The 24,799-nt window shown below is 52.2% G+C and overlaps 2 protein-coding genes across 4 annotated transcripts; one reads left to right on the forward strand and one right to left on the reverse strand.

Moving 5' to 3' along the window:
• Positions 1–1,051: 1,051 nt before the first annotated feature.
• LOC105478552 (reticulon 2) lies at positions 1,052–14,773 on the reverse strand. 3 transcript variants are annotated; one of them, XM_011735975.2, is made up of 11 exons: positions 14,524–14,665; positions 12,782–12,826; positions 12,213–12,692; positions 11,853–12,107; positions 10,857–11,075; positions 5,713–5,920; positions 5,215–5,353; positions 5,006–5,075; positions 4,840–4,886; positions 1,816–1,874; positions 1,052–1,552 (listed from the first exon to the last, which is right to left on the reverse strand). In XM_011735975.2, exons 1-11 carry the CDS (start codon positions 14,555–14,557, stop codon positions 1,471–1,473), a joined length of 1,638 nt encoding a protein of 545 aa, XP_011734277.1. In that variant the 5' UTR covers positions 14,558–14,665; the 3' UTR covers positions 1,052–1,470. The 3 variants fall into 3 exon arrangements, with proteins under 3 accessions (XP_011734277.1, XP_011734274.1, XP_011734275.1); XM_011735972.2 differs by lacking the exon at positions 10,857–11,075 and having other exon boundaries at positions 14,524–14,773; XM_011735973.3 differs by lacking the exons at positions 11,853–12,107; positions 12,213–12,692; positions 12,782–12,826; positions 14,524–14,665 and having other exon boundaries at positions 10,857–11,082.
• A 1,394-nt stretch (positions 14,774–16,167) lies between these two features.
• Positions 16,168–21,266, forward strand: LOC105478668 (protein phosphatase, Mg2+/Mn2+ dependent 1N (putative)). Its single transcript, XM_071087151.1, has 5 exons — positions 16,168–17,106; positions 17,646–17,763; positions 18,162–18,267; positions 18,356–18,416; positions 20,682–21,266. Exons 1-5 carry the CDS (start codon positions 16,168–16,170, stop codon positions 20,748–20,750), a joined length of 1,293 nt encoding a protein of 430 aa, XP_070943252.1. The 3' UTR covers positions 20,751–21,266.
• Positions 21,267–24,799: the final 3,533 nt, after the last annotated feature.

A 24,799-nucleotide genomic window follows, 5' to 3' on the forward strand; every position in this document is an offset into this window, starting at 1 on the left:
TTTTCTTTTTCTTTTTTTTCCTTTTGAAACGGAGTCTTGCTCTGTCGCCCTGTCTGGAGTGCAGTGGCACAATCTCAGCTCACTAGAACCTCCACCTCCCGAGTTCACGCGACTCTCCTGCCTCAGCCTTCCGAGTAGCTAGGATTACAGGCGCCCACCACCAAACCCAGCTGATTTTTGTGTTTTTAGCAGAGATGGGGTTTCACCATGTTGGCCAGGCTTGTCTTGAACTCCTGACCTCAGGTGATCCCCCCTCCTTGGCCTCCCAAAGTGCTGGGATTACAGGTGTGAGCCACTGCGCCTGGCCTCTTTTTTTCTTATTTAATTTTTTTGTAGAGATGAGGTCTTGCTATGTTGCCCAAACTTGTCTCGAACTCCTGGCCTTAAGTGATCCTCCCTCCTCGGCCTTCCAAAGTGCTGGGACTGCAGATGTGAGCCATCGTGCCCGGCCTAATGAGTTTTACATCTGAGGAAACTGAGGCTTTGAGAGGTGAAGTCATATGCTGAAGGTCACACAACCAAGGGGTAGTGGAGCCAGGATTCAAACCCAGGTCTGTGGATCTTTAGACCTCAGTCTCCTTCCAGTGTCCCCATGGGTCCCTTTGCTTCCTCCTTTCCCAGTTGAGATTTTTTATTTTATTTTAATGGAGTCTTGCCCTGTTGCCCAGGCTGGAGTGCAGTGGCATGATCCTGGCTCACTGCAACCTCTGCCTCCTGGGTTCAGGCGATTCTCCTGCCTCAGCCTCCCGAGTAGCTGGAGTTACAGGTATGTGCCACCACACCCTGTATTTTTAGTAGAGATGGGGTTTCACCATGTTGGCCAGGATGCTCTTGAACTTCTGACCTCAAGTGATCCGCCCTCCTCGGCCTCCCAAAGTGCTGGGATTACAGGCGTGAGCCACTGTGCCCAGCCTCCCCTCAATCATTTCATAACCCACACAGATGGCAGAGGGAGCTTCTTCCCCAGAGATGGGGAAGGTTCTCCTGGAGTGTCAAGTGCTTTTCAGTGCAGAAAGGTGAACACTGGAGGGTTCTGGAAGCACAGGAGGCCTTGAGTTTTCCACAGGAGTCTTTATTACAGTGTAAATCCAAGCTCAGGCCTCCCCTGGGCCCCATGCAAAGCCCCGGCGTAGGGGCTAGTAGCGTCCAGGAGACACCTACGCCTCACAGCGCCTCCAGCGGCGGGTCCGGAAGTGCAGGGTGGTGCCCTGTCTAGGCAACTACAAGTCCCAGCAGGCCCCGCGGCCAAGGTGCCTCGTCTTTCCTGGACTCCTGGAGCAGAGCCTCTTGGGAAATGTAGTCCTGGCCGCTCAGGTAATTAGCGCAGAGTCCCTAGTGGGAGTGATCCTGACACCCACCGGGAAAAGACTCAGGCCGAGGAGGGGAGTGGGTGGGAACGGACGGGAGATGGAGGAGGGCAGAGGGCTGCTGGGGGTGGGGGCAGGCGTCCTGCGGGCAGAGACACCGTTCTCATTCGGCTTTGGCTTTGGATCCGGAGACTGCGGCTGCTGCAGAGGCCAGGGCTCCAGTCCCTGGGATTTTAGCTCGGATCCTGAAGGAGAAACAAGTGGGATCACGAGGTGGGGCAAAAGACGGGGGGGTGGCATCTGGGGACTACGGGGAAAGCTGGGTGGGAAACTGACCAAGAGCCCGAAGCTAGCTCCTGCCCTCCACCTAGTGGCCTGCATTGGAATTGCCTCCTCATCCTTTTCAAGGGGACATTACCAGGAGGTTTTCGGACAAGGAGAGTAGAAAGGAAAGGTTCCCAAGCTCCCCCACTTCCCCCTCCCGTCGACCTCTGCCCCATGCTCTTACTTAGCTTTGATGTGGCTCAACTGATTGGTCACCAACCCCACATACTGGTCGATCTGAGCCTGGGGAGACCAAAAAAGGTGAAAAAAGGGATTGGAGGGGTTTCTTTAGTCACATAGGAGGCTGCTTCCTCCCCAACTTCCAAATCAGGAGTTGTGAGGAGTGGCCCACGACACCACCCCCGGCTCTAAACTTCATAGAATACATCAGATGCCAGAGATGCCAGTTGTAGGGTCAGTCAGTTGGGCCATACTCTGTATGGAGAGTGATGTCAGGTGGAACGCACAAGTATCTGGCAGTGAGGCCGTGTCCTGGGTACTATGATTAACCTTTGAGTGAGTTTGCATATGTGTGTGTTGTGGGGTAGGGTGAGAACAGATGGCACTGGTATTGGTCACCGAGTCCTTGAGTGGATTGATTTATATACTAGTGTTTTTTTAAAAAAATTTTTACTATTTTTTTATTTTATTTTATCTTATCTTATTTTATTTTATTTTATTTTATTTTAGACAGGGTCTCGCTCTGTCACCCAGTTCAGTGGCATGATCTTGGTTCACTGCAACGTCCACCTCCTGGGTTCAAGCGATTCTCCTGCCTCAGCCTCCCGAATAGCTGGGATTACAGGTGTGCACCAACATGCCCGGCTAATTTTTGGATTTTTTTTTCTTTTTTCTTTTTCTTTTCTTTTCTTTTTTCTTTTTCTGAGATGGAATCTCGCTCTATCACCCAGGCAGGAGGGCAATGGCACAGTCTCGGCTCACTGCAATCTCTGCCTCCCGGGTTCAAGCGATTCTCCTGCCTCAGCCTCCCAAGTAGCTGGGATTACAGGTGCACACCACCACACCTTGCTAATTTTTGGATTTTTAATAGAGACAGGGTTTCACCATGTTGGCCAGAATGGTCTCAAACTCCTGACCTCAAGTGATCCACCTGCCTCAGCCTCCCAAAGCTGGGATCACAAGCATGAGCCACCATGCCCAGACTGTTTTTTTTTTTTTTTTTTTCAGACGGAGTCTCGCTTTGTCGCCCAGGCTGGAGTGCAGTGGCCGGATCTCAGCTCACTGCAAGCTCCGCCTCCCGGGTTTACGCCATTCTCCTGCCTCAGCCTCCCGAGTAGCTGGGACTACAGGCACCCACCACCTCGCCCGGCTAGTTTTTTGTATTTTTAGTAGAGACGGGGTTTCACCATATTAGCCAGGATGGTCTCGATCTCCTGACCTCGTGATCCGCCCGTCTCGGCCTCCCAAAGTGCTGGGATTACAGGCTTGAGCCACCGCGCCCGGCCTGTTTTTTTTTTTTTTTTAAGATAGGGTCTTGCTCTATTGCCCAGGCTGGAGTGCACTGGCATGATCACAGCTCACTGCTGCCTTGACCTCCTAGGGTTCAACCCATCCTCTTGCCTCAACTTTCAGAGTAGCTGGGACTATAGGTGTGTGCCACCATGCCTGGCTAATTTTTAACCTTTTTGTAGAGATGGGGGTCTTACTATGTTGTCGAGGCTGGTCTTGAACTCTTGGCCTCAAGTAATTCTCCTGTCTCAACCTCCCAAAGTGCCGAGATTACAGTTGTAAGCCACTGTGGCTGGCCTGATTTAAATACAGTTTAATTGTGAGTCTTGGTGATTCCAGCCTGTGAAGGACAGAGTTAGGACTAACTGGCAGGGCATATTATCATGTGGCTCCCAGCTGTGCTGGAGAAGGGGCTGTCAGTCTATCCTCCTTTCTCTGGATAGGATGGATGTCAGTGGTCCTGTTAATGTCAGTCTTCTGGGCAACAGCCATCCCACTCTTTTATTTTGATTTTATTTATTTATTTTTTGGGTTTTTTGTTTTTTGCTTTTTGTTTTTGAGATGGAGACTTCCTCTGTCGCCCAGGCTGGAGTGCAGTGGCCCTATCTCAGCTCACTGCAAGCTCCGCCTCCCGGGTTCACACCATTCTCCTGCCTCAGCCTCCTGAGTAGCTGGAACTACAGGTGCCCGCCACCACGCCCGGCTTAATTTTTTGTATTTTTAGTAGAAACGGGGTTTCACTGTGTTAGCCAGGACGGTCTCGATCTCCTGACCTCGTGATACGCCCGCCTCAGCCTCCCAAAGTGCTGGGATTACAGGCGTGAGCCACTGCACCCGGCTATTTTTTTTTTTGAAACAGACTCTTGCTCTGTCACCCAGGCTGGAATGCAGTGGCATTTAACTGACATGTCAGTTAAAATCAAGAGTGAAGGCCTAATCCCAGCACTTTGAGAGACCAAGGCGGGTGGATCACCTGAGGTTGGGAGTTCGAGACCAGCCTGGCCAGCATGGTGAAACCCCGTCTCTACTAAAAATACAAGTAGCCAGGCATGGTGGCAGGCACCTGTAATCCCAGATATTCAGGAAGCTGAGGTAGGAGAATCGCTTGAACCTGGGAGGCAGAGGCTGCAGTGAACCAAGATCACACACCATTGTACTCCAGCCTGGGCAACAGAGTGAGACTCCATCTCAAAAAAAAAAAAAAAAAAAAAAAAAAAAAAAGCAGTGAAGTCTGGGCACGGTGGCTCACGCCTGTAATCCCAGCACTTTGGGAGGCCGAGGCGGGCAGATCACTTGAGGTCAGGAGTTTGAGACCAGCCAGGCCAACATGGCAAAACTCTATCTCTGCTTATACAAAAATTAGCCAGGCATGGTGGCCGTATGCCTGTAATCCCAGCTACTCAGAGGTTGAGGCAGGAGACTCACTTGAGCTCAGGAAGCGGAGGTTGCAGTGAGCCAAGATCATACCACTGCACTCCAGCCTGGGCAGCAGAGCAGGACTCTGTCTCAAAAAAATCCAAAACAAAACAAAAACCAACCAACCAACCAACCAAAAGCCTGTCCCTGGCTGATGCTGATAAGACATGTTAGTTAGACTCTGGCTATATCTAGAAGGTGCCACAGCCAGGACACCTGTGTCTGGCTGGGACATCTGTCAATGGGACCCTGGTTCTGGAAAGAGATGGTCAGTCCCCCCATGTTCAGCTGGGGTGCTGACAGCTGAGGGTGTCACGCTCACCTGGTGCTGCCGGTACAGCAGGGGGATGGTGAATAGACCGATCACTCCTGTGGGTACAGAGACGGGGGGCGTCAGGGTGTTCCCAAGAGATGAACAGTTCCATCTGGAGCCCTGTCCCCCACCAGACTCCAAGTTCCCCTTGCCCCTCACAGCCTTCCCAGCTCACCCAGAATGAGAAGCGTCAAACCATTGAAGATGGCACCCACGAAGGTCAAGATGTAGAAGAGGAGGGCCAGCTGGGGGTGAAGGTCAGGGTCAGCAGAGCCCACCCGGAGTTCCCTCCCACCTGTGAGTTTACCCAACAGTCACCCTCCCACCCGCTAGCTGTGCAGAGGTGAGAGGGGAACCCAGGAGGGGCTGAGAGCTCCAGGCCACCTTGAGGGAATCCACGAGGTCTTCTACCAGGAAGAAATGCCGCAGCTGCGTGGCCGCCGAGACCACGCGGGAGGCGATCTGCTGGGACAAACGTTCCGTCTGCTCCCGAGTCAGGGTGAGGTCCACATCCAGGTAGGCCCTGCGGGGACAAAGGAATGTGGGGCAGATCAATGGGTGACCAGCTCAGACTGGTGCAGGCGCAGCTGAAACAAGGGCGAGGAATGGCGGCCGGGAGAAGACCAGAGTTAGGACTGAGGGGCAGCCCCAAGGAACCACGTGTAGAGGGCTGGGGTCAGGGTCAGGGTCAGGGTCAGGGATCGAGGATGAAGGGTACCAGGTTAGGATTGGAGATTAGGACTGGAGGGTAGGTGAGAGGATCGGGATGAAAAACAATCAAGATGAGTCGGGGTCTGGGTGGGAGTAAGTGCCTGATTTGAGGTCATGGGTCATGCTTTAGGGTCACGACAGGGGCTCAGGTCAGGGGCCAGGGGTTCTCACTGGAAAGGGTTGGCTCCGTCCCCCCGGTGCACGGCCTGCAGCACTTTGCGGTAAACCCTGAGAGAGATGGTGCCGCAGAGCAGCAACAGAGCCACGTGCGCGGCCACGGACACGATGCTAAAGTGCAGGAGGCAGAGGAGGGAGACCATGAGGCCTGTGAAGACCACTCCTGACGTCCTCGTGTCCTTCCAGTACAGCAAGTCCGCCACTGTGGAGGGGTGGGGAGTATCAGGGCTTGTTCCTAACCTGGCTGGTCTCCTCACCTCCCTCTCCCTGTCCTACAGCTGAAAAATGACTCCTTGACACACCTGTTTGAGCATAACCTGATTTCCGTGTTTTTTTGTTTTTTTGTTTTTTTTTTTGAGAGACAGGGTCTCACTCTGTCGCCCAGGCTGGAGGGCAGTGGTGCCATCATAGCTCCCTGCAGTCTCGACCTCCTGGGCTCAAGTGATCCTCCCACCTCAGCCTCCTCAGTAGCTGGGACTGCAGGCATGCACCACCACTCAGCTAATTTTTTTTTTTGCTTCTGTTTTTATTTTATTTATTTATTTTTGAGACGGAGTATTGCTCTGTCACCCACGCTGGAGTGCAGTGGTGCTATCTTGGCTCACTGCAAGCTCCACCTCCCGGGTTCATGCCATTCTCCTGCCTCAGCCTCCTGAGTCGCTGGGACTACAGGCGCCTGCCACCACGCCTTGCTAATTTTTTTGTATTTTTAGTAGAGATGGGGTTTCACCATGTTAGCCAGGATGGTCTCGATCTCCTGACTTTGTGATCCGCCTGCCTCGGCCTCCCAAAGTTCTGGGGTTACAGTCATGAGTCACTGCACCTGGCCTTGTTTCTGTTTTTAGAGGTGGGGGTCTCGCTGTGTTGTCTAGGCCTCAAGTTATCCTCTCGCATCAGCCTTCCAAAATGCTGGGATTATAGGTGTGAGGCACAGCACCCAGCCTGATTTGCAAAATTTTTTTTTTCTTCTGTTGCCCAGGCTGGAGTGCAGTGGCACAATCTCCACTTACTGCAATCTCCGCCTCCCTGGATCAAGTGATTCTCCTGCCTCAGCCTCCTGAGTAGCTGGGATTACAGGAATGTGCCACAATTCCCGGCTAATTTTTGTATTTTTAGTAGAGACGGGGTTTCACCATGTTGGTCAGGCTGGTCTCGAACTCCTGACCTCGTGGTCCACCCACCTTGGCCTCCCAAAGTGCTGGGATTACAGAAGTGAGCCACCATGCTAGGCCTCAAATTTTTAGTGCCCTCTTTTCTTCCATGCTTATCTCCCTTCTTCTCCCTCTAGAAAACCCAAGTTAACCATCTAGCAAGTCCCATTAATTTTACTCCTCCCCATATAATTATATGTGGACACAGAAATACAAACTGATGCTTCTTGGTCATTTCTTATGAAAAACGGAATTATGCTGGGCATGGTGGCTCACACCTGTAATCCTAGCACTTTGGGAGGCCAAGGCAGGCAGATCACCTGAGGTCAGGTGTTCAAAACCAACCTGGCCAACACGGTGAAACCCCATCTCTATTAAAAATACAAAAATTAGCCGGGCTTGGTCGCAGGTGCCTGTAATCCCAGCTACTCGAGAGGCTGAGGCACAAGAACCACTTGAATCTGGGAGGTGGAGGTTACAGTGAATTGAGATCACGACACTCCACTCTAGCCTGGGAGTCAGAGCAAGACTCTGTCTCAAAAAAAAAAAAAAAAGAAAGAAAGAAAGAAAAGAAAAAAGACAAATGGAATTACATACACACTTTTCTGCATCATGCATACTTCACTCCACTTTTCCTCCTAATCAACTGAAATAGCTCCCTCTCCTGTTTTTTTCCCAAAGACAGGGTCTTACTGTGTTGCCCAGGCTGGAGTGCAGTGGTGTGATCATAATTCACTGCAGCCTCGAACTTCTGGGCTCTAGTGATCCTCCACCTTTGGCCTCCCAAAGCACTGGGATTAGAGATGTGAACCACCATCCCCAATTAGCTTTTAATTCATTCATTCTTTTTTGTTTTTTTGACAGAGTCTCACTCTGTTGCCAAGACTGGAGTGCTGTAGTGTAATCTTGGTTCACTATAACCTCAGCCTCCTGGGTTCAAGCTATCCTCCCACCTCAGCCTCCTGAGTGGCTGGGACTACAGGCACATGCCACCATGCTTGGCTAATTTTTGTATTTTCAGTAGAGATGGGGTTTTGCTATGTTTGCTAGGTTGGTCTTAAACACTTGGCCTCAAGCAATCCGCCTGCCTCAGCTTCCCAAAGTGCTGGGATTATAGGCATGTGCCACCGCGCCTGGCCTTAATTCATTCTTTTAAAGAGCTGCATAGTATTCTGTGTTGTGGCTATGCTGTCATTCATTTTATTTAACTATGTACCTATTGCTGGGTCAATTTGTTTCCTAATCCCTTCACCACAAGCAGAGCTGCAAGCAACATCCTTCAACAGATATTCTCACCTCCTGGAGCGGCTATTTCTGAGATAGATTTCCAGTGTGGAATTGCTGGGTGGACTGGTTATGTGTTTGTTTATTTGAGATGGAGTCTCGCTCTGTTGCCCAGGCTAGAGTGCAATGGCACAGTCTTGGCTCACTGCAACCTCCGCTTCCCGGGTTCAAGCGATTCTCCTGCCTCAGCCTCCTGAGTAGCTGAGATTATAGGATGGCACCACCACGCCTGGCTATTTTTTTATATTTTGGTAGAGATGGGGTTTCACCATGTTGGCCAGGCTGGTCTCGAACTCCTGACTACAAGTAATCCTTCTACCTTGGCCTCCCAAAGTGTTGGGATTACAGACATGAGCTACCATGCCTGGTCTTGTCTTTTTTTTTTTCTTTTTTTTTTTTGAGACAGAGTTTCACTCTTATTGCCCAGGCTGGAGTGCAATTGTGCATGCGATCTCGGCTCACTGCAACCTCCACCTCCTAGGTTCAAGCCATTCTCCTGCCTCAGCCTCCCGAGTAGCTGGGATTACAGACATGTGCCACCATGCCTGGCTAATTTTTTGTTATTTTTAGTTAGAGATGGGGTTTCACTGTTAGCCAGGATGGTCTTGATCTCCTGACCTCAGGTGATCCACTCGCCTTGGCCTCCAAAAGTGCTGAGATTACAGGCGTGAGCCACCACGCCCGGCCATATTTTTTTATTTTTATTTTTATTTTTATTTTTTTTTGAGACAGTGTCTCGCTGTGTCGCCCAGCCTGGAGTGCAGTGGCCGGATCTCAGCTCACTGCAACCTCCGCCTCCTGGGTTTAGGCCATTCTCCTGCCTCAGCCTCCCGAGTAGCTGGGACTACAGGCGCCGGCCACCTCGCCCGGCTAGTTTTTTTTTTTGTAATTTTTAGTAGAGATGGGGTTTCACCGGGTTAGCCGGGATGGCCTCGATCTCATGACCTTGTGATCCGCCCGTCTCGGCCTCCCAAAGTGCTGGGATTACAGGCTTGAGCCACCGCGCCCGGCCTTATTTTTATTTTTTATTTTTAGCTTTGGAGAAAGGGTCTTACTCTGTCACCCTGGCTGGAGTGCAGTGGCATGATCACGGTTCACTGCAGCCTCTACCTCCCAGAGTCAAGCAATCCTCCTACCTCGGCCTCCTAGCAACTGGGACTATAGGTGGCATCACCATATCTTGCTAATATTTTTTTTTTTTGGACAAAGTCTTCCTCTGTCACCCAGGCTGGAGTACAGTGGGCATGATCTCAGCTCACTGCAGCCTCTGCCTCCTGGGTTCAAGAGATTATTGTGCCTCAGCCTTCCAAGTAGCTGGGATTACAGGCATGAGCTGCCATGCCTAGCCTGGCTAATTTTTAAATATTTTGTAGAGATAGGGTCTCGTTATATTGCCCAGGTTGAATTCCTGGCTTCAAGTGATCCTCCCACCTCAGCCTCCCAAAATGTTGGTATTATAGTCATGAGCCACCGTGCCCGGTCATATGTAATTTTTAATGTCTTAAATTTTGAAACACTGCTTACTAGTAAGACCATAACAGTTCTTATTTCCACATGAAGCAAGAGAAAGATCTTTCCCCAGCATCCTGCCCTGCCGTGGGTCATAGTTCTTTTTAACTTTTGCCAATCTGTCAGGTGTAAAGTGATATCCCCTTGATGCCCTTAGCAACACATGTTTCTAAGTCCTAAATGTATTAATAACGCCATACTCCTTTCCAGGGCCTAACTCAAATTTCTGACCCCTTTCTGAGACCCTAAAACACATCTCCTAAACCCAACCTCAGCCCTGAGCAGTGACCTTTGTACCCCAACCTTCATCTCATCTGTCTAAACTTTAGGCTCACTCCTGTAATCCCAACACCTTGGGAGGCTGAGGCAGGAGGATCACCCGAGGCCTGGACAACATAGTGAGACCCTGTCTCTACAAACAAAATAAGAAAATTAGCCGGGCGTGGTGGCCTGCGGCTGTAGTCCCAACTACTCGGGAGGCTGAGGTGGGAGGATCACTTGAGCCCAGGAGTTCGAGGCTGCAATGAGCTATGATCCCACCACTGCACTCCAGAAAGAGCAACAGACTCTGTCGCTTAAAAAGAAAAAGAAACTTTAGTAGTCTGCTTTCATTTGAGTCCTGAAAACCAGGAACTCGGTACCTTTCTATTTCTTTCCAGACCCTCTCTATCCTCCCACTCTCCCTCCAACTGACCCCTCTGACCTGTCCCTCTTAGAGGCTCACCCCTCACTTCTGTATCCTTCCAATGCATCTCTCATTTACCTCGAAATAGGACAGCCCCCTCCCTCCCCATCGCAGGGCCCTCCCAGGCAGGCTCCTAGTGGCCGGCGCCAGTGGATGGGGGAGGGGCCAGGTCGCCTGAGGCGGGGGCTAAGTTTAGGCATGCTGGGGGGAGGGGGCCTCCCCGCAGCTGTTCTGGCTCGTCTGGCCCCTGAGTGACAGCGCTGCCTGGGACGAGGCTGGGGGAGGGGGTCCTTCCTGCTCCTGGGCCCCAAAGTGCTGGCTCGAAGGAGAAGGGACCCCATTCTCCCTCTAGGTCCTCCCTAGACTGCCCCTAGGCCCCCTAGCCTCAGCCTGCAACGTTGGGGAAGCAGACCAGTAACAAACGTGCTCCAGAGATGCAGGAGATAAGGGCGAGTCCGGACCCCCTTCCGCCGACCTCAGCCCCCGTCCAGCCCGTTCCGCAAGCCCACCTTTACTCCCCATATCGGCTCCGAGTGAGAGGCTGGGGACACCGCTGCTTCTCGGGGATTTTGCCCACTTCAGTAGAACCCAGAGGACAGGAGTAGGGGGGGTGGGGCCCCTTTGGACCCAGCCAATGGCTGTCCATAGAGGTGGGGACAATTCCAAAATTGGAACCGTCTTGTAAACAGCCAAAAGCAATGATGTCTTTAACCATTCCATAGCTGTTCCTGGAGGTGGAGCATATTTTAAAGTAAGGCTGGGTCATTTTACAACTGGTCAATAGATGTGGTCAGGAAAAAGAGGGCTTTTGTTTGTTTTTTCAAATAGAGATCGAGTCTCCCTATGTTGCCCAGGCTGATGTTGCACTCCTGGCTTCAAACGATCCTCCCAACTCGGTCTCCCAAAGTGTTAGGATTACAGGCATGAGCCACTGCGCCCGGCCAAAAAGAAGAGTTTTTAAAAGGCACAGAGTTTACTTATAAATATTATATGGCCACATCTAAATAAGGAAAGAACTGCATTTTTTCAGGAATTTGGTCTGTCCAAAATCAGCCACTAGGAGGAGCACTCCAGAAGAGGGAGGATTATTTTATTTTATTTTTATTTTTTGAGAAGGAGTCTCGCTCTGTCAACCAGGCTGGAGTGCAGTGGCGCGATCTTGGCTCACTGCAACCTCTGCCTTCCAGGTTCAAGCGATTATCCTGCCTCAGCCTCCCGAGTATAGACGGGGTTTCACCATGTTGGCCAGGCTGGTCTCGAACTCCTCACCTCAAGTGATCCGTCCGCCTCGGCCTCCCAAAGTGCTGGGATTACAGGCGTGAGCCACCACGCCCGGCCGGGGAATTTTTTTAAAAGAGCGGAGTTTATCACGTCTAGCCAGTAACAATACCTTTTCCCTTTTCCACTATCTGCTGTTCCTTTGCGAGGTTGGTCCCTTTAATTCAAAATCCTCTCACCCTTTGCCTTGTGTGGTCCAACGCAGCATCCTCACACACGTTACTTACCTAGAAGGCGTGGCTCCACCGTGAATTCTAATTGGTCCGTGCTATCGAAGCACTGTCCCCTTATTGGCTCTTGCTCCAGTGGCCCCCGCTGCTTTTCTTCCTCTTCCAGCAAAGGCTCTTCGGGCCCAGAGTTCGAATCTCGAGATCGGGATGGGGACGGAGTACCGGCCTGGGGTGTGCCAGAGCCCGGACTGAGCTGGGGAGTCAAGACCTCGGGCGGTGAGGACTGAGCAAGTCGGAGTCGTAGGTCCAGTTCTGACACGGTAGAGAGAGAAGGCCATGAGCTTTCTTCTTGGAGGTGCCCCGAGGAGAAACCACCCACCCCTCTTGGCTTCGGTCCCAGCACCTCGGACATCTCACCTTCCCCAGCTTCTCCTGCCTCCAATCTGTTGGATTCTTCGGGTTCTTCGTCTTCCAGCGGGGTGGAGCTGCTGGTGGAAGAGTCCTCCCCGGATCCCACTCCCCGGGCCACCCAGCCCAGCTTGTCCAACCGAAGCCTCAGGTCTTCCAGGGGGCGCTCGGATGGAGGGGCGGTGTCAGAATCACCCCGGTGTCCAGGCTCTGGGGATTGGCTCAGGCTGGGGATGCTCTCCAAGCTGTCGCCCAGGCTGGGCTGAGGGTGCTGGTCTCGGGATTCCGAGACTGAGCGGCCCTGGGGGCGGGGGCGGCGGGCAGTTGAATCCCTACGGCCCCCGGAGCCCACTACGCCATCAAAGGCGATGTAGGAGAAGGTCAACTCCCGGGGGGTGCCCCAGTCCTGCGACGTGGTCTCCTCCTCGTCCTCCTCTGAGAATTCCCGGGCTGTGTGCAGCTCCCGAAAATCAGAGTCGTCGTTCCCTCCTGCAGTGGGTGAAGGAGAGCCTTGTTTCCCTCAGCAGGCCCCTGAGCTGCCCAGCCCTGAACCCCTTCATATGCTCCCCTCCACTTACCTTCTGTGGAATCAGGGGTTGAGGAGGCTGTAGACGGAGCTTCTTCTGCGAGAGGGAAAGAATCGAAGACTCTTAGAAGCTTAGACTGTCCGAATCACAGAAGTGTGCCAGTCCTGGAATCTTAGAATATTTGAATCACGGGACTTTTAGAACATTCTGCACACAGACTCTAAAACCTAGCATCACTGCCTGATGAAGCTCAGAGTCTTAGAAGTCCAAATCCAAGAATCTTAATCTTAGAGTCTTCAAGACTCTAAGCTGGGCTGGGTGGCCAACAAAGTAGGAATCTTAGGAGGTTTCAATTCATTCATCCGTTCAACAACCATTTATTGAGCACCTACTATGTGCCAGGCACTGTTCTAGGTCCTGGGGATATAGCTGTGAAGAAAACAGACAAAATCCCTACCTTCCTAGAGCTGACACTCTTTGGGAGAGACAAACAATAAACAAGTGAATATATAATGTCGGGTGCAGATGAGCATATGAAGCAAAGTAAAGAAAGGTAGGGGGAGAGAAAGTGAAGAAAGTGAAGGGGTGCTGTTTCTCATAGGGTGGTCAAGAAGGCTTCTCTGATAAGAGGAAGTTTGATCAGAGATCTGAAGGAAGTGAGGAAGCCATGCAGATGTTCAGGGAAGACTTCCAGGTACAGAAGGAAACCAGTGCAAAGGCCCTGAGCCAGGCACCAAGATTGGCATCTGAGGAACAGAGAGGTGCGAAGATGTGACTGGAGAAGAGTGACTGAGGAGGAGAGGGGTGGGAGGTGAGGACAGAGAGGTAAGGGGGGTGGGGAGGGACAGATGAGATGGTCCTCCCTTTGTAATCTGAAGTTAACAACAAGATCTTAGAATGTTGGGATGATACTCGGATATGCTGAAATCACCAATTCTTGGCATTTTGGCATCGGGACACCCAAGACATGGAAGTGGCTAGATCTAAGGGTGTTGAAATCCCTAGCTGTCAGAACCCCCATGTGCGGGACAGAGAACGGTAGACATGAACTGTTACAGCTGTGAGCTCAGAGATTGGGAGGATCAAGCTAGGCGTTTTCAGCTGGGAATCCAACCCCTTAGAGCTAGTTCAGAGCTTTGCACGTAGATGATGCTCAATGCGGTTTAGAAATTGAAATCTGACGCCCTGTGCCCTCACCTTGTTTTCTCAGCTGGGGAATGGGAGGCCTGGAGTGGTGTGGGTCTTCCCCAGGATTACCATTAATCAGTGGTAAAGGCCACTAAGGACCCATGAGTCCTTGCCCCCAAACCACGGATGGCTGTTTTCCCGGGACAGGGGGTTGGACAGTTTGGGCGAGGTCGGGGCTGTCTCTTGGACAGAAAACGGGGTGGGATGCGAAGACGAGTGATTAGGAGCCAGACCCCTGTTTTCCATCCTGGATCTACCCTCCGTTCAACCCCCTCCCCGCCAGCTGCGGCCAGCACCAGAGCCTGGGGACAGCTCCCCGCGCGCGTCCACGTTCCCGGGCGGGGCCGGGAGGCACATCCCAGAGCGCAGCGCGCCCCTCGCCTGCTGTCTCAGTGGCCCCTCACCTCCGCCCTGTTTCGTCCAGGTCCTCCGGGTCAGGCTGCCCCCGTCGCCGCCAGAGAGCGGGGGAGGGGAGAGCTTCCTTTGTCTCCTATGCCTCCTCCCCCCACCCCGGCTCTCCTGCGGGCAAGCGCTGAGGGGACACCGGGGAGTACCCCACCTGGACGTCTGGGGCCCACCCCAGGCCCCAGCCTCCCTCTACTCACTGCAGTGGGCGAAGACCGGCAGGACCTGCCCCATGGCCCCCCTCGGGCCTGCATCGGGACCCCCGCCCACTCCGGCTGCGCCGCCCTGGGCCCGGGGTCGCGGGCGCTCATCTCCGCCGCGCCCACGACGCCGCTGCCATCCTCGCCGCCGCCTTCTCCCGGGCTGCTCCAGCAGCCGCCGCCGCCGCCGCCGCCGCCCTGTGCTCGGCTCGGCGGGGGCGGGCGGGGCCGCGGTGGGAAAGGCACTGCAGCGCGCGGCCGGGGGCGGGGCCAGAGGATGGGCGGGGCGGTACCAGAGGGAGGGCGAGGGGCGGGGAAACGCCGAGGAGCAGACGGAGGGGCGTGGCCTTCTTACTAAAGGGGCGGAGCCAAGAGGGTGGGCGACAGTGCCAGGAAGGAGTGGAAATCGGCCTGAAGGGCGGTGCCTAGACCGCAGAGGGCGCAGCCTTTAGGGGAAGAGGGGCCGAGGCCTGGAGTCGGGCGAGGGACACGGGAGAGGATGGTGAACGAGCCTTGGCAGAGAGGATAGGAGTGTGGATCCCTGAGTGTGTTGGGGTGGAGCTAGGGGTGCCATTGAGGAGGGGGTGGAAAGATTCTAATGCTCTGAGGTAGGGTCTGAGCCTAGATTTGCAGAGGGAGCGAGAAAGGGGGCCGAAAGAAACGATTCAGAAACTTTTGGGGCACGCGGAGGAGCTCAAACATGGGCAGGGCTAAAGCAACGGGGAATTATTCAAATATAACTGGGTGGAGTCGGATTCCAGGCGATTCCAAGTGTGCGAAAATTAGAAAGGTCTGGAGCTGTGTGCGTGAATCCTGGATGGGCAGGGCCTGGAAGAGAAAATAGCCGAAGCCCCAGAGGGGAGGGGTCGAACTAAAAAAAGTAAAGAAAAAAAAAAAAAAAAATATATATATATATAGTTTTTGAGACAGGGTCTCGCTCCGTCGCCCAGACTGGAATGCAGTGATGCCATCACGGCTCACTGCTGCCTCGATCTCCCGGGTTCAGGTAATCTTCCCACCTAAGCCTCCTGAGTAGCTAGGATCACAGGTGTGTTCCACCGCGCCTGGCTGAATTTTAATTTTTGTAGAGACGAGGTCTCTCTATATTTCGCAGACTGGTCTCAAACTCCTGGGCTTAAGCAATCCGCCTGCCATGGCCTCCCTAAGTGCTGGGGTTACAGGCGTGAGTCACCGCGCCCGGCCAAGTATGGTATTTACAGGTTTTGAGGCTGGGGGCTGTATCACGGAGGCGGGAGGAGCTTGGATTGGGTGTTATGTTGAGAACACAGATTCTCGAATTAGTTTCCCTGTAACACTGGTTACTCCTGTGACTCTGTTTCTTCTTCCATCTGTAAACTGGAGATGATGATGTATAACAGCGTGCGACACATTAGTACTATGTGATAGTTTGCTACTGATACAGTATTATCTTTTTTCTTTTTTTCCTGATTCAGATCCCAAACCCCGCTTTGTAGGTGCAGAAGAGAGGAGACCCAGAAGTGTAATTCCTTCTAGTGACCCGCCTAAAGAGGGTCAAAGGACAGGAAGGAGATTTAGATGGTTTAAAATCTCACAGCGGAGGGGATTAATGGAGGGGGCGGGCAGGTGTACAGGGTGGAGACTTTCTGATCCCAGGGCTGAAGGATGGCGGCCCTGGCCCGCCAGCTGCAGCGTCTCCTCTGGACCGCTTGCAAGAAAAAGGAGAGGGAGAAGGAGGGGGAGGAGGAAGAGGAGGATGAAGAGGAGGGGCGCGGGGCCCTCGATGGGCCTCGGTCTCTGTTGACAGCGCCGCGCCGCGCCCAGCGGCCGCACGGGGGTGCCGAGGCGTCTTGTGGCCTGCGCTTCGGGGCGAGCGCAGCGCAAGGCTGGCGCGCGCGCATGGAGGATGCCCACTGCACTTGGCTTTCGTTACCTGGTCTGCCCCTGGGCTGGGCCTTGTTTGCCGTCCTCGACGGCCACGGTGGGGCTCGAGCTGCCCGCTTCGGTGCACGCCATTTGCCAGACCATGTGCTCGAGGAGCTGGGCCCGGAGCCTAGCGAGCCCGAGGGCGTGCGCGAGGCGCTGCGCCGAGCCTTCTTGAGCGCCGACAAGCGCCTGCGCTCCCTCTGGCCCCGCGTGGAAACAGGCGGCTCCACGGCCGTGGCGTTGCTGGTCTCCCCGCGGTTTCTGTACCTGGCGCACTGCGGTGACTCCCGCGCGGTGCTGAGCCGCGCTGGTGCAGTGGCCTTCAGCACAGAGAACCACCGGCCCCTTCGACCCCGGGAACGCGAGCGCATCCACGCCGCTGGCGGCACCATCCGCCGCCGCCGCGTCGAGGGCTCTCTGGCCGTGTCGCGAGCGTTGGGCGACTTTGCCTACAAGGAGGCTCCGGGGAGGCCGCCCGAGCTACAGCTTGTTTCTGCGGAGCCTGAGGTGGCTGCACTGGCACGCCAGGCTGAGGACGAGTTCATGCTCCTGGCCTCTGATGGCGTCTGGGACACTATGTCTGCTGCTGCCCTGGCGGGAATGGTGGCTTCGCGCCTCCGCTTGGGTCTGGCCCCAGAGCTTCTCTGCGCGCAGCTGTTGGACACGTGCCTGTGCAAGGTCCTGGGGGCGTGGCGTGGTATCTTTGAGGCTTGGCGCAGCAAAGAGAGAAAGCCTCGGGGTTTTGGGGAGGACGGCTTTGATGCAGAGGCAAGAGTAAAGCTAGAGAAGGAGGGGATGGGGCTCAAGCGAAGGGCGTGGCATGAAGTGGGCAGGGCCAAAATACAGGAGCGGAGCCTGAGGGATGCTTTGAGGCAGGAGGGGAGAGTTAGCGGAAGGGATTTAAGACAAAGGGCTTGGTCTTTTGGAATGGGGCGATTCTGGGTCGTAGGAGCCAGGCCTGAAGTATGATTAGTGCTGGAAGGTGGAAGAGCAGGTAAACATCAGAGCGGGCAGAGCTTTAGGGAAAGGGCATTATTCTCTCAATAGGGAGGGCCTAGGACCGGGTTTGGTCCCAGTAGGAGAGGACTGGCAGGTGAATGGGACGTGAAAGAAAGGGGCATAACCAGAATGAAGTGGGGGACTTGAACTTGGGGATTGTTGGGAAGCTCTGCCTTCGATTCTCCCCCACTGGGCTCCGTTTTCTCCACCGGCTTCAGGGCAGCCTGGACAACATGACCTGCATCCTGGTCTGCTTCCCCGGGGCCCCTAGGCCTTCTGAGGAGGCGATCAGGAGGGAGCTCGCACTGGAGGCAGCCCTGGGCCGCAGAATCGCTGGTGAGCAGGCTCCGGGGGCCCAGCTGGAGGGGTGGTCAGCCAGCGAAGGCTCTGCCATAACTTTTTCTTTTTCTTTTTCTTTTTTTTTTTTTTTTGAGATGGAGTCTTGCTTTGTTGCCCAGGCTGGAGTACAGAGGCACAATCTTGGCTTACTGCAACCTCCACCTTCCGGGTTCAAGCGATTCTCCTGCCTCAGCCTCCTGAGTAGCTGGGATTACAGGCATGCTCCACCACACCCAGCTAATTTTTGTATTTTTAGTAGAGACAGGGTTTCACTATGTTGTCCAGGCTGGTCTCGAACTCCTGGCCTCAAGTGATCTGCCCACCTCGGTCTCCCAAAGTGCTGGGATTACAGGCTTGCACCCTTGTGCCCAGCCTAACTCTTGACCCTTTCTCAGAACTATGTGCCGATGCTCAGGAGCTACCCAGCCTGAACACAGTTTTCAGGACTCTGGCCTCAGAGGACATCCCAGATTTACCTCCTGGGGGAGGGCTGGACTGCAAGTGAGTTGGGGTGAGGAAGGGTGGGGTGGAATGGGGGTGGGGTGGAAGGAGGAGAGTCCCCTCCTGAGGGCCTTCCTGTGCTCTCCAGGGCCGCTGTCATTGCTGAAGCTTATTCTCAGATCTGCCAGGTCTCAGAAGAGTGCAGAGAGGTAAGGATCCTGTGTTCTCCAATGTTTCTCTTAGGAGAGGATCCCCCCACCCCTCTTAGTGACAGGGAAATTGAAGCCAGTGAGGATAAGGGATTTGCCTGATATATTTTGTTCCTCTTTTCTCTTCTCTTCTTTTCTTTCTTTCTTTTTCTTCTTTTTTTTTTTTGAGACGGAGTCTCGCTCTGTTGCCCAGGCTGGAGTGCAGTGGCCGGATCTCAGCTCACTGCAAGCTCCGCTTCCCGGATTTACGCCATTCTCCTGCCTCAGCCTCCCGAGTAGCTGGGACTATAGGTGCTCGCCACCTCGCCCGGCTAGTTTTTTGTATTTCTTTAGTAGAGACGGGGTTTCACGGTGTTAGCCAGGACGGTCTCAATCTCCTGACCTCGTGATCCGCCCGTCTCGGCCTCCCAAAGTGCTGGGATTACAGGCTTGAGCCACCGCGCCTGGCCATCTTTTTCTTCTTTTTTTCTTCTTTCCTTCCTTTCTTTTTTTTCTTTTCTCTCTCTTTCTCTTTCTTTTTTTTGAGACTGGGTCTCGCTATGTTGCCCAGGCTGGTCTCAAACTCCTGGGCTCAAGGGATCCTCCTGCTCTGGCCTCCCAAAGTGCTGTGATTACAGGTGGGAGCCACTCAACCCAGCCAGCTTGCTATATTAATACATTCCTACTCCCAGCCCTGAAGCATTGTGCAAGGCATGATGAGGAAGACGCAGATGCAAAGAAGAGACTGTGATTTCCCTCCAAGAAATGTGGACCTGCAATGCTCTACATTGCCCCATCAGCCCAAGTGCTTCCCACATCCAAGAATAAGATGGAAACATTCAGGGAATGCTAATGACTAATTCTAAGGCCTGGATGCACAGCAGATACCATCAGGACATATATGAGTATGGTTCAGGTCTTAGACGAAAGAAGCTGTAATGGGGCCCAGATAGCTAAGAATTTGAAGATATCCAAAGAGGTAGTGGTGGACTAAGGCATGGAGTAGGATCAGGGAAGAAATGGGAGGGAGAAATCTGGGTTTAGAGCCCCAAGGCCTTTTTTTTTTTTTTTTTTTTTTTTTTTGAGATGGAGTTTGCTCTTGTTGCCCAGGCTGGAGTGTAATGGCGCAATCTCAGCTCACTGCAACCTTCACTTCCCGGGTTCAAGCGATACTCTCATCTCAGCCTCCCAAGTAGCTGGGATTACAGGGATGCGCCATCACGCCCGGCTAATTTTGTTTTTTGTTTTTGTTTTTGTTTTTTTTCTGTCATCCAGGCTGGAGTGCAGTGGCCCTATCTCAGCTTACTGCAAGCTCTGCCTCCCGGGTTTACGCCATTCTCCTGCCTCAGCCTCCCGAGTAGCTGGGACTACAGGCGCCCGCCACCTTGCCCGGCTAGTTTTTTGTATTTTTTAGTAGAGACGGGGTTTCACCATGTTAGCCAGGATGGTCTCGATCTCCTGACCTCGTGATCCGCCTGTCTCGGCCTCCCAAAGTGCTGGGATTACAGGCTTGAGCCACTGCGCCCGGCCTAATTTTGTATTTTTAGAAGAGACTGGGTTTCACCATGTTGCCCAGGCTGCTCGCAAACTCCTGACCTCAAGTGATTCGCCTGCCATGGCCTCCCAGAGTGCTGGGATTACAGACGTGAGCCATCACGCCCGGCGGAGCCCCCAAGGCCTTTGCATGGCAGAGATGGGAGTTTGGTTATTATCATGTTGATGAGGGAGGACTGTTGATAATTTCTCAGTAGCTGAAGGAGGTTATTTGTCAGTTTTCTTTGAGTCGTGAGAGGCGGAAGCCCAATTCAAGCTGGGAAAGCACAACAGGGAATTTACTGGGCCATGTAATTGAAGAGTTCAGAGTCTTAAGGCATGGCTGCATCCAGTTGTCAGAGATGATGTCATCGTGAATGGGCTCTTTTTATTTTCTCCGAGTTGGCTTCATTCCCTTTCAGGGTCTCCTCCTGAGATAGCAGAGACTTGCAGCTCCAGGCTTACAGCCCAGCAGCCTATCCTCCCCGGTGAAGAGAGTTTGCCAATTTCCCCTGAGTTGTGCCGCAGTGGTCTTTGGGGGCTGGTTCTCATTGGCCACACCAGGTCACGTACCTGACCAGTCACTGTGTCTCTGATTGGCCAGGCTGGGGTCGCATTTGGGGTTGGGGTCCACTCCATTCAAACCTTAATGGATTGTGAGATGGGGTATGGTGGTCCCTCAAAGGAAAAGGAAGAGGTGCCAGGAGACAAGACAGGATTTCTAATTACCTTCTCCCACATTTTGTGTTACAGAAGGGGCAGAATGGCGCTGGGAAGTCCACCCCCACGCATTTGGGCTCAGCTTTGGACATGGAGACCTGACAGCTGTTGTCCTTTGGGAACCCTTTGCTCCACTGGGGCCTCAACAGAACTAAAGAAGAAAACCGACCCTTTCCCCAACTACATGTACCAGCGGAAGGAAGGAAGGCCAATGTAGGAACCCAAAATGCTTATTTCTTCTCTTACTTCCCTCTCACAGAAAAGTCTTACGAGAGGGGAAATTCCACCAACATCCAGACCAAAAAGAAAAAAAGCCCAAAACGAAAAAAAAAAAAAAAAAAAAAAACCAAAAAAACCCCCAACCAAATGTCTTTGAAATATTCAGAGCCGAACAGATTCTGAGAGATCACCCAGTTCAATAACCTCTTTCCTTCTTATTATTCATCTGTTTTTGAGGGGAAGTAGAGTTTTGATTATTAAACTTTATTTACGTAAGTGATTCCAAATGCATTTTCTTGTAAAAAACAAACACTGAATAACATGGTGAAACCCCGTCTCTACTAAAAAATACAAAAAACTAGCCGGGCGAGGTGGCGGGCACCTGTAGTCCCAGCTACTAAGGAGGCTGCGGCAGGAGAATGGCGTAAACCCGGGAGGCGGAGCTTGCAGTGAGCTGAGATGCGGCCACTGCACTCCAGCCTGGGCGACAGAGCGAGACTCCGTCTCAAACAAACAAACAAACAAACAAACAAACAAACAAACATGATTTGCCTAATCTGTGAGCAAATATGTTATAGGGCTGCTGTGTGCCTGGCCTTAGCCTCACAGCCATGAGCCAGACTGACTCACCAAGATCCTTGCCACCGTAGGGCTGACCTCTTGGTCATGAGACACAGCAAATAAGGGAATCAATAAGTAAAGTCATCTCGCCAGGTACAGTGGCTCACACCTGTAATCTCAGCACTTGGGGAGGCTGAGGTGGGAGGATCACTTGAGCCCAAGAGTTCGAGACCAGCCTGGGCGACATAGCAAGACGCAATCTGTAATTTTTTTTTTCTTTTGAGACTTAAGTCTCAGTCTGTCACCCAGGCTGGAGTGCAAGGGCGCTCTCTAGGCTCACTGCAATCTCCGACTCCCGGGTTCACGCCATTCTCCTGCCCAATCTGTAATTAATAATAATAAAAAAAATAAAGTCATCTCGCACATTGACTAGTGTCACGAACAAAATAAAACAGGAGGATGTGTTGAGAAAATGACTAGGGGAGCTACTTCGGGTTTTTTTACTTTTTTCGATTTTTAAAATTTTAATTTATTTAATTTACACAGTTTTGAATGGGCAATAAATTCACTTGGTTTGAAATGCAAAGAGTGTGACATGGCATACAATGAAGTCTTTCTCCATCCCTCTCACACTTCAATTTTCCATGGTGGGGGAGGTAGCTTTTGAAACAGGGGGATCAGGAAAGGTCTCTGAGGAGGGGACAATTGAGCAGGGACCTGACAGAGAAGAGTCAGCTCTGCAAATACCCCAGAGAGTGTTCTAAGGCAGAGGGAACGACCAGTATGAAGGTTTAGAAGCAGAATAAAATTTGGCCTTTTTTTTAAAAAAAAAAACAACAGAGTTTTCACTCTTGTTTCTCAGGCTGGAGTGTAAATGGTGCAATCTCGGCTCACGGCAACCTCCGCTTCCTGGGTCAAGCTATTCTCCTGCCACCACACCCATCTAACTTTTCGTATTTACTACAGACGGGGTTTCACCATGTTGGTCAGGCTGGTCTCGAACTCCTGACCTTAGGTGATCCATCCGCCTCGGCATCCCAAAATGTTGGGATTACAGGCATGAGCCACCAGGTCTGGCCAAATTTGGCATTTTCAAGACAGACTTGAGACCTCCCAAGTGTGGTGGCTCACGCCTGTAATCCCAGCAATTTGGAAGGCCGAGGCAGCTTGATTGCAGGAATTCGAGACCAGCCTGGGCAACATAGCAAAATCTTGTCTCTACAAAAAAAAAAAAAAAAAAAAAAAAGATCTCTGTGACCACCAAATTCCCTAGAATCCCACACTCTATCTCACTGGTAACTCTTGCAATGAGTTTAAAGTGGACTTTTTACATATATTAATATATGGTATTTTGGGTGTTTCCTTGATTTTTTTCATTCCCTTTGTATCTTTGGCAACTTTTTATCCACTCAATGGATGTTTTCATTCTGTGTCATCCAGTCATTTACACACTTCATGCCACCCATTTTTTTAAGAGACAAGGTCTAAGTCTCTTTCCCAAGCTGGAGTATAATAGCACAATCATTGCTCACCACAGGCTGGAACTCCTGGGCTCAAGCAATCCTCCTACCTCATCTTCCCAAGTAGCTGGGACCACAGATGGATGAAACCACACCTAGTTAATTTTTTTTTTTTTTAGAGATGGGGTCTTGGCCAGGCACAGTGGCTCACACGTGTAATCTCAGCACTTTGGGAGGCTGAGGTGGGCGAATCATCTGAGGTCAGGAGTTCGAGACCAGGCTGACCAACATGGACCCGTCTCTACTAAAAAATGCAAAAATTAGCTGGGCGTGGTGGTGCATGCCTGTAATCCCAGCTACTCAGGAGGCTGAGGCAAGAGAATCGCTCAGACCCAGGAGGCGGAGGTTGCCGTGAGCCAAGATTGCGCCATTGCACTCCAGCCTAGGAAACAAGAATGACACTCTGTCTCAAAAAAAAAAAAAAAAAAAAAAAAGAGATGGGGCCTCACTATGTTGTCCAGGCTGGTCTCAAACTTCTGACCTCAAGTGATCCTCCCGCCCTGGCTTCTCAAAGCACCAAAGCACTGGGATTACAGGCATGACACACCGTGCCCAGTCCACACCTCCTTTAGTTGTTGCTCACTCTGTGCTTCAGAAAGGGATGTCCAAGGGTTTCACTATTCCCTGCCCTCATCTTTTTGTTTTGTTTTGTTTAATTTTTTTTTTGAGGAGTCTTGCTCTGTCTCCCAGGCTAAAGTGCAGTGTCACGATCTCAGCTCACTGCAACCTCCGCCTCCCCGGTTCTAGTGATCCTCCCACCTCAGCCCCTCAGCCACCCAAGTAGGTGCGATTACAGGCGTGTACCACCATGGCCTGGTTAATTTTCTGGTTTTAGTAGAAACGGGTTTCACCATGTTGGCTAGGCTGGTCTTGAACTCAAGTGATCCATCCGCCTCAGCCTCCCAAAGTGCTGGGATAACAGGCGTGAGCCACTGTGCCCAGCCTCCCCTGTCCTCTTGATGGACATTTAAGCTATTTCCAATTTCTTGCTGTCACATCACTGCTGCCATAAAGATTGTTATGTACATATGCAAGCATTCTCTTACGCAGGGGTCTTGCTACCTGTTTTGTACAGCACTTAAGCTAAGAAGAGTTTTTTTACATTTTTTTAAGGATTGTAAGTAAAAAGAAAAACCGTCAAGAGTGTGTAAATCAGACCCTATGTCTACCATATCTAAAAGATTTCCTATTTGAACTTTTACAGAAAAAGTTTGCTGGCTGGGCATGGTGACTGATACCTCCAATCCCAGCACTTTGGGAGGCTGAGCCAGGGGATCACTTTAGCCCAGGAGTTTGAGACTAGCCTGGGCAACATAGCGAAACCCTGTCTCTACAAAAATTTAGCCCGGCATGGTGGTGTGCACCTATAGTCCCAGCTACTCAGTGGGCAGAGGTTGGAGGATCGAATGGGCCCTGGAGGTGGAGGCTGCAGTGAGCCCTGGTTATGCTACTGCGCTCTGGCATGGGCGACAAAGAGAGACCCTGTCTCAAACAAACAAACAAGCAAACAAACAAACAAAAAACCACGTTTGCTGACTGTTGCTGTAGTGTAAGTGGCACCCAGAAATACCACCCCTCCTATTTCACAGATGGGAAAGCTGAGACCCAGAGAGGAGAAAGCAGTTACCCAAGGTCACACAGAACTGGAGTTCTCATTCAGCTAGATAAGTTTGTTGAGCTGCTGAGCCGGGCCTGGCTGGGGTGAGTGAGGTCTGGAAATTGGTTAAGTCAACTGGGTACAGTGGCTCACGCCTGTAATCCTAGCACTTTGGGAGACTGAGGAAGGTGGATCACCTGAGGTCATAAGTTCGAGACCAGCCTGGCCAACATGGTGAAATCACATCTCTACTA

Source organism: Macaca nemestrina, chromosome 20 (assembly GCF_043159975.1).
Source record: "Macaca nemestrina isolate mMacNem1 chromosome 20, mMacNem.hap1, whole genome shotgun sequence".
In the NCBI taxonomy this organism is placed as follows: domain Eukaryota; kingdom Metazoa; phylum Chordata; class Mammalia; order Primates; family Cercopithecidae; genus Macaca; species Macaca nemestrina.

What these genes read in the sequence shown, in the direction of transcription:
- LOC105478552 (XM_011735975.2), bottom strand. Translation starts at nt 14,557, where the DNA reads ATGGGGCAGGTCCTGCCGGTCTTCGCCCACTGCA. An exon ending in GCCGGTCTTCGCCCACTGCA is followed by an intron (nt 12,827 to 14,523) that starts GTGAGTAGAGGG and finishes TCCCTCTCGCAG; the next exon opens with AAGAAGCTCCGTCTACAGCC. An exon ending in TTTGACGCTTCTCATTCTGG is followed by an intron (nt 4,887 to 5,005) that starts GTGAGCTGGGAA and finishes CTGTACCCACAG; the next exon opens with GAGTGATCGGTCTATTCACC.
- LOC105478668 (XM_071087151.1), top strand. Translation starts at nt 16,168, where the DNA reads ATGGCGGCCCTGGCCCGCCAGCTGCAGCGTCTCCTCTGGACCGCTTGC. An exon ending in TGGACACGTGCCTGTGCAAG is followed by an intron (nt 17,107 to 17,645) that starts GTCCTGGGGGCG and finishes CACCGGCTTCAG; the next exon opens with GGCAGCCTGGACAACATGAC. An exon ending in CCTGGGCCGCAGAATCGCTG is followed by an intron (nt 17,764 to 18,161) that starts GTGAGCAGGCTC and finishes ACCCTTTCTCAG; the next exon opens with AACTATGTGCCGATGCTCAG.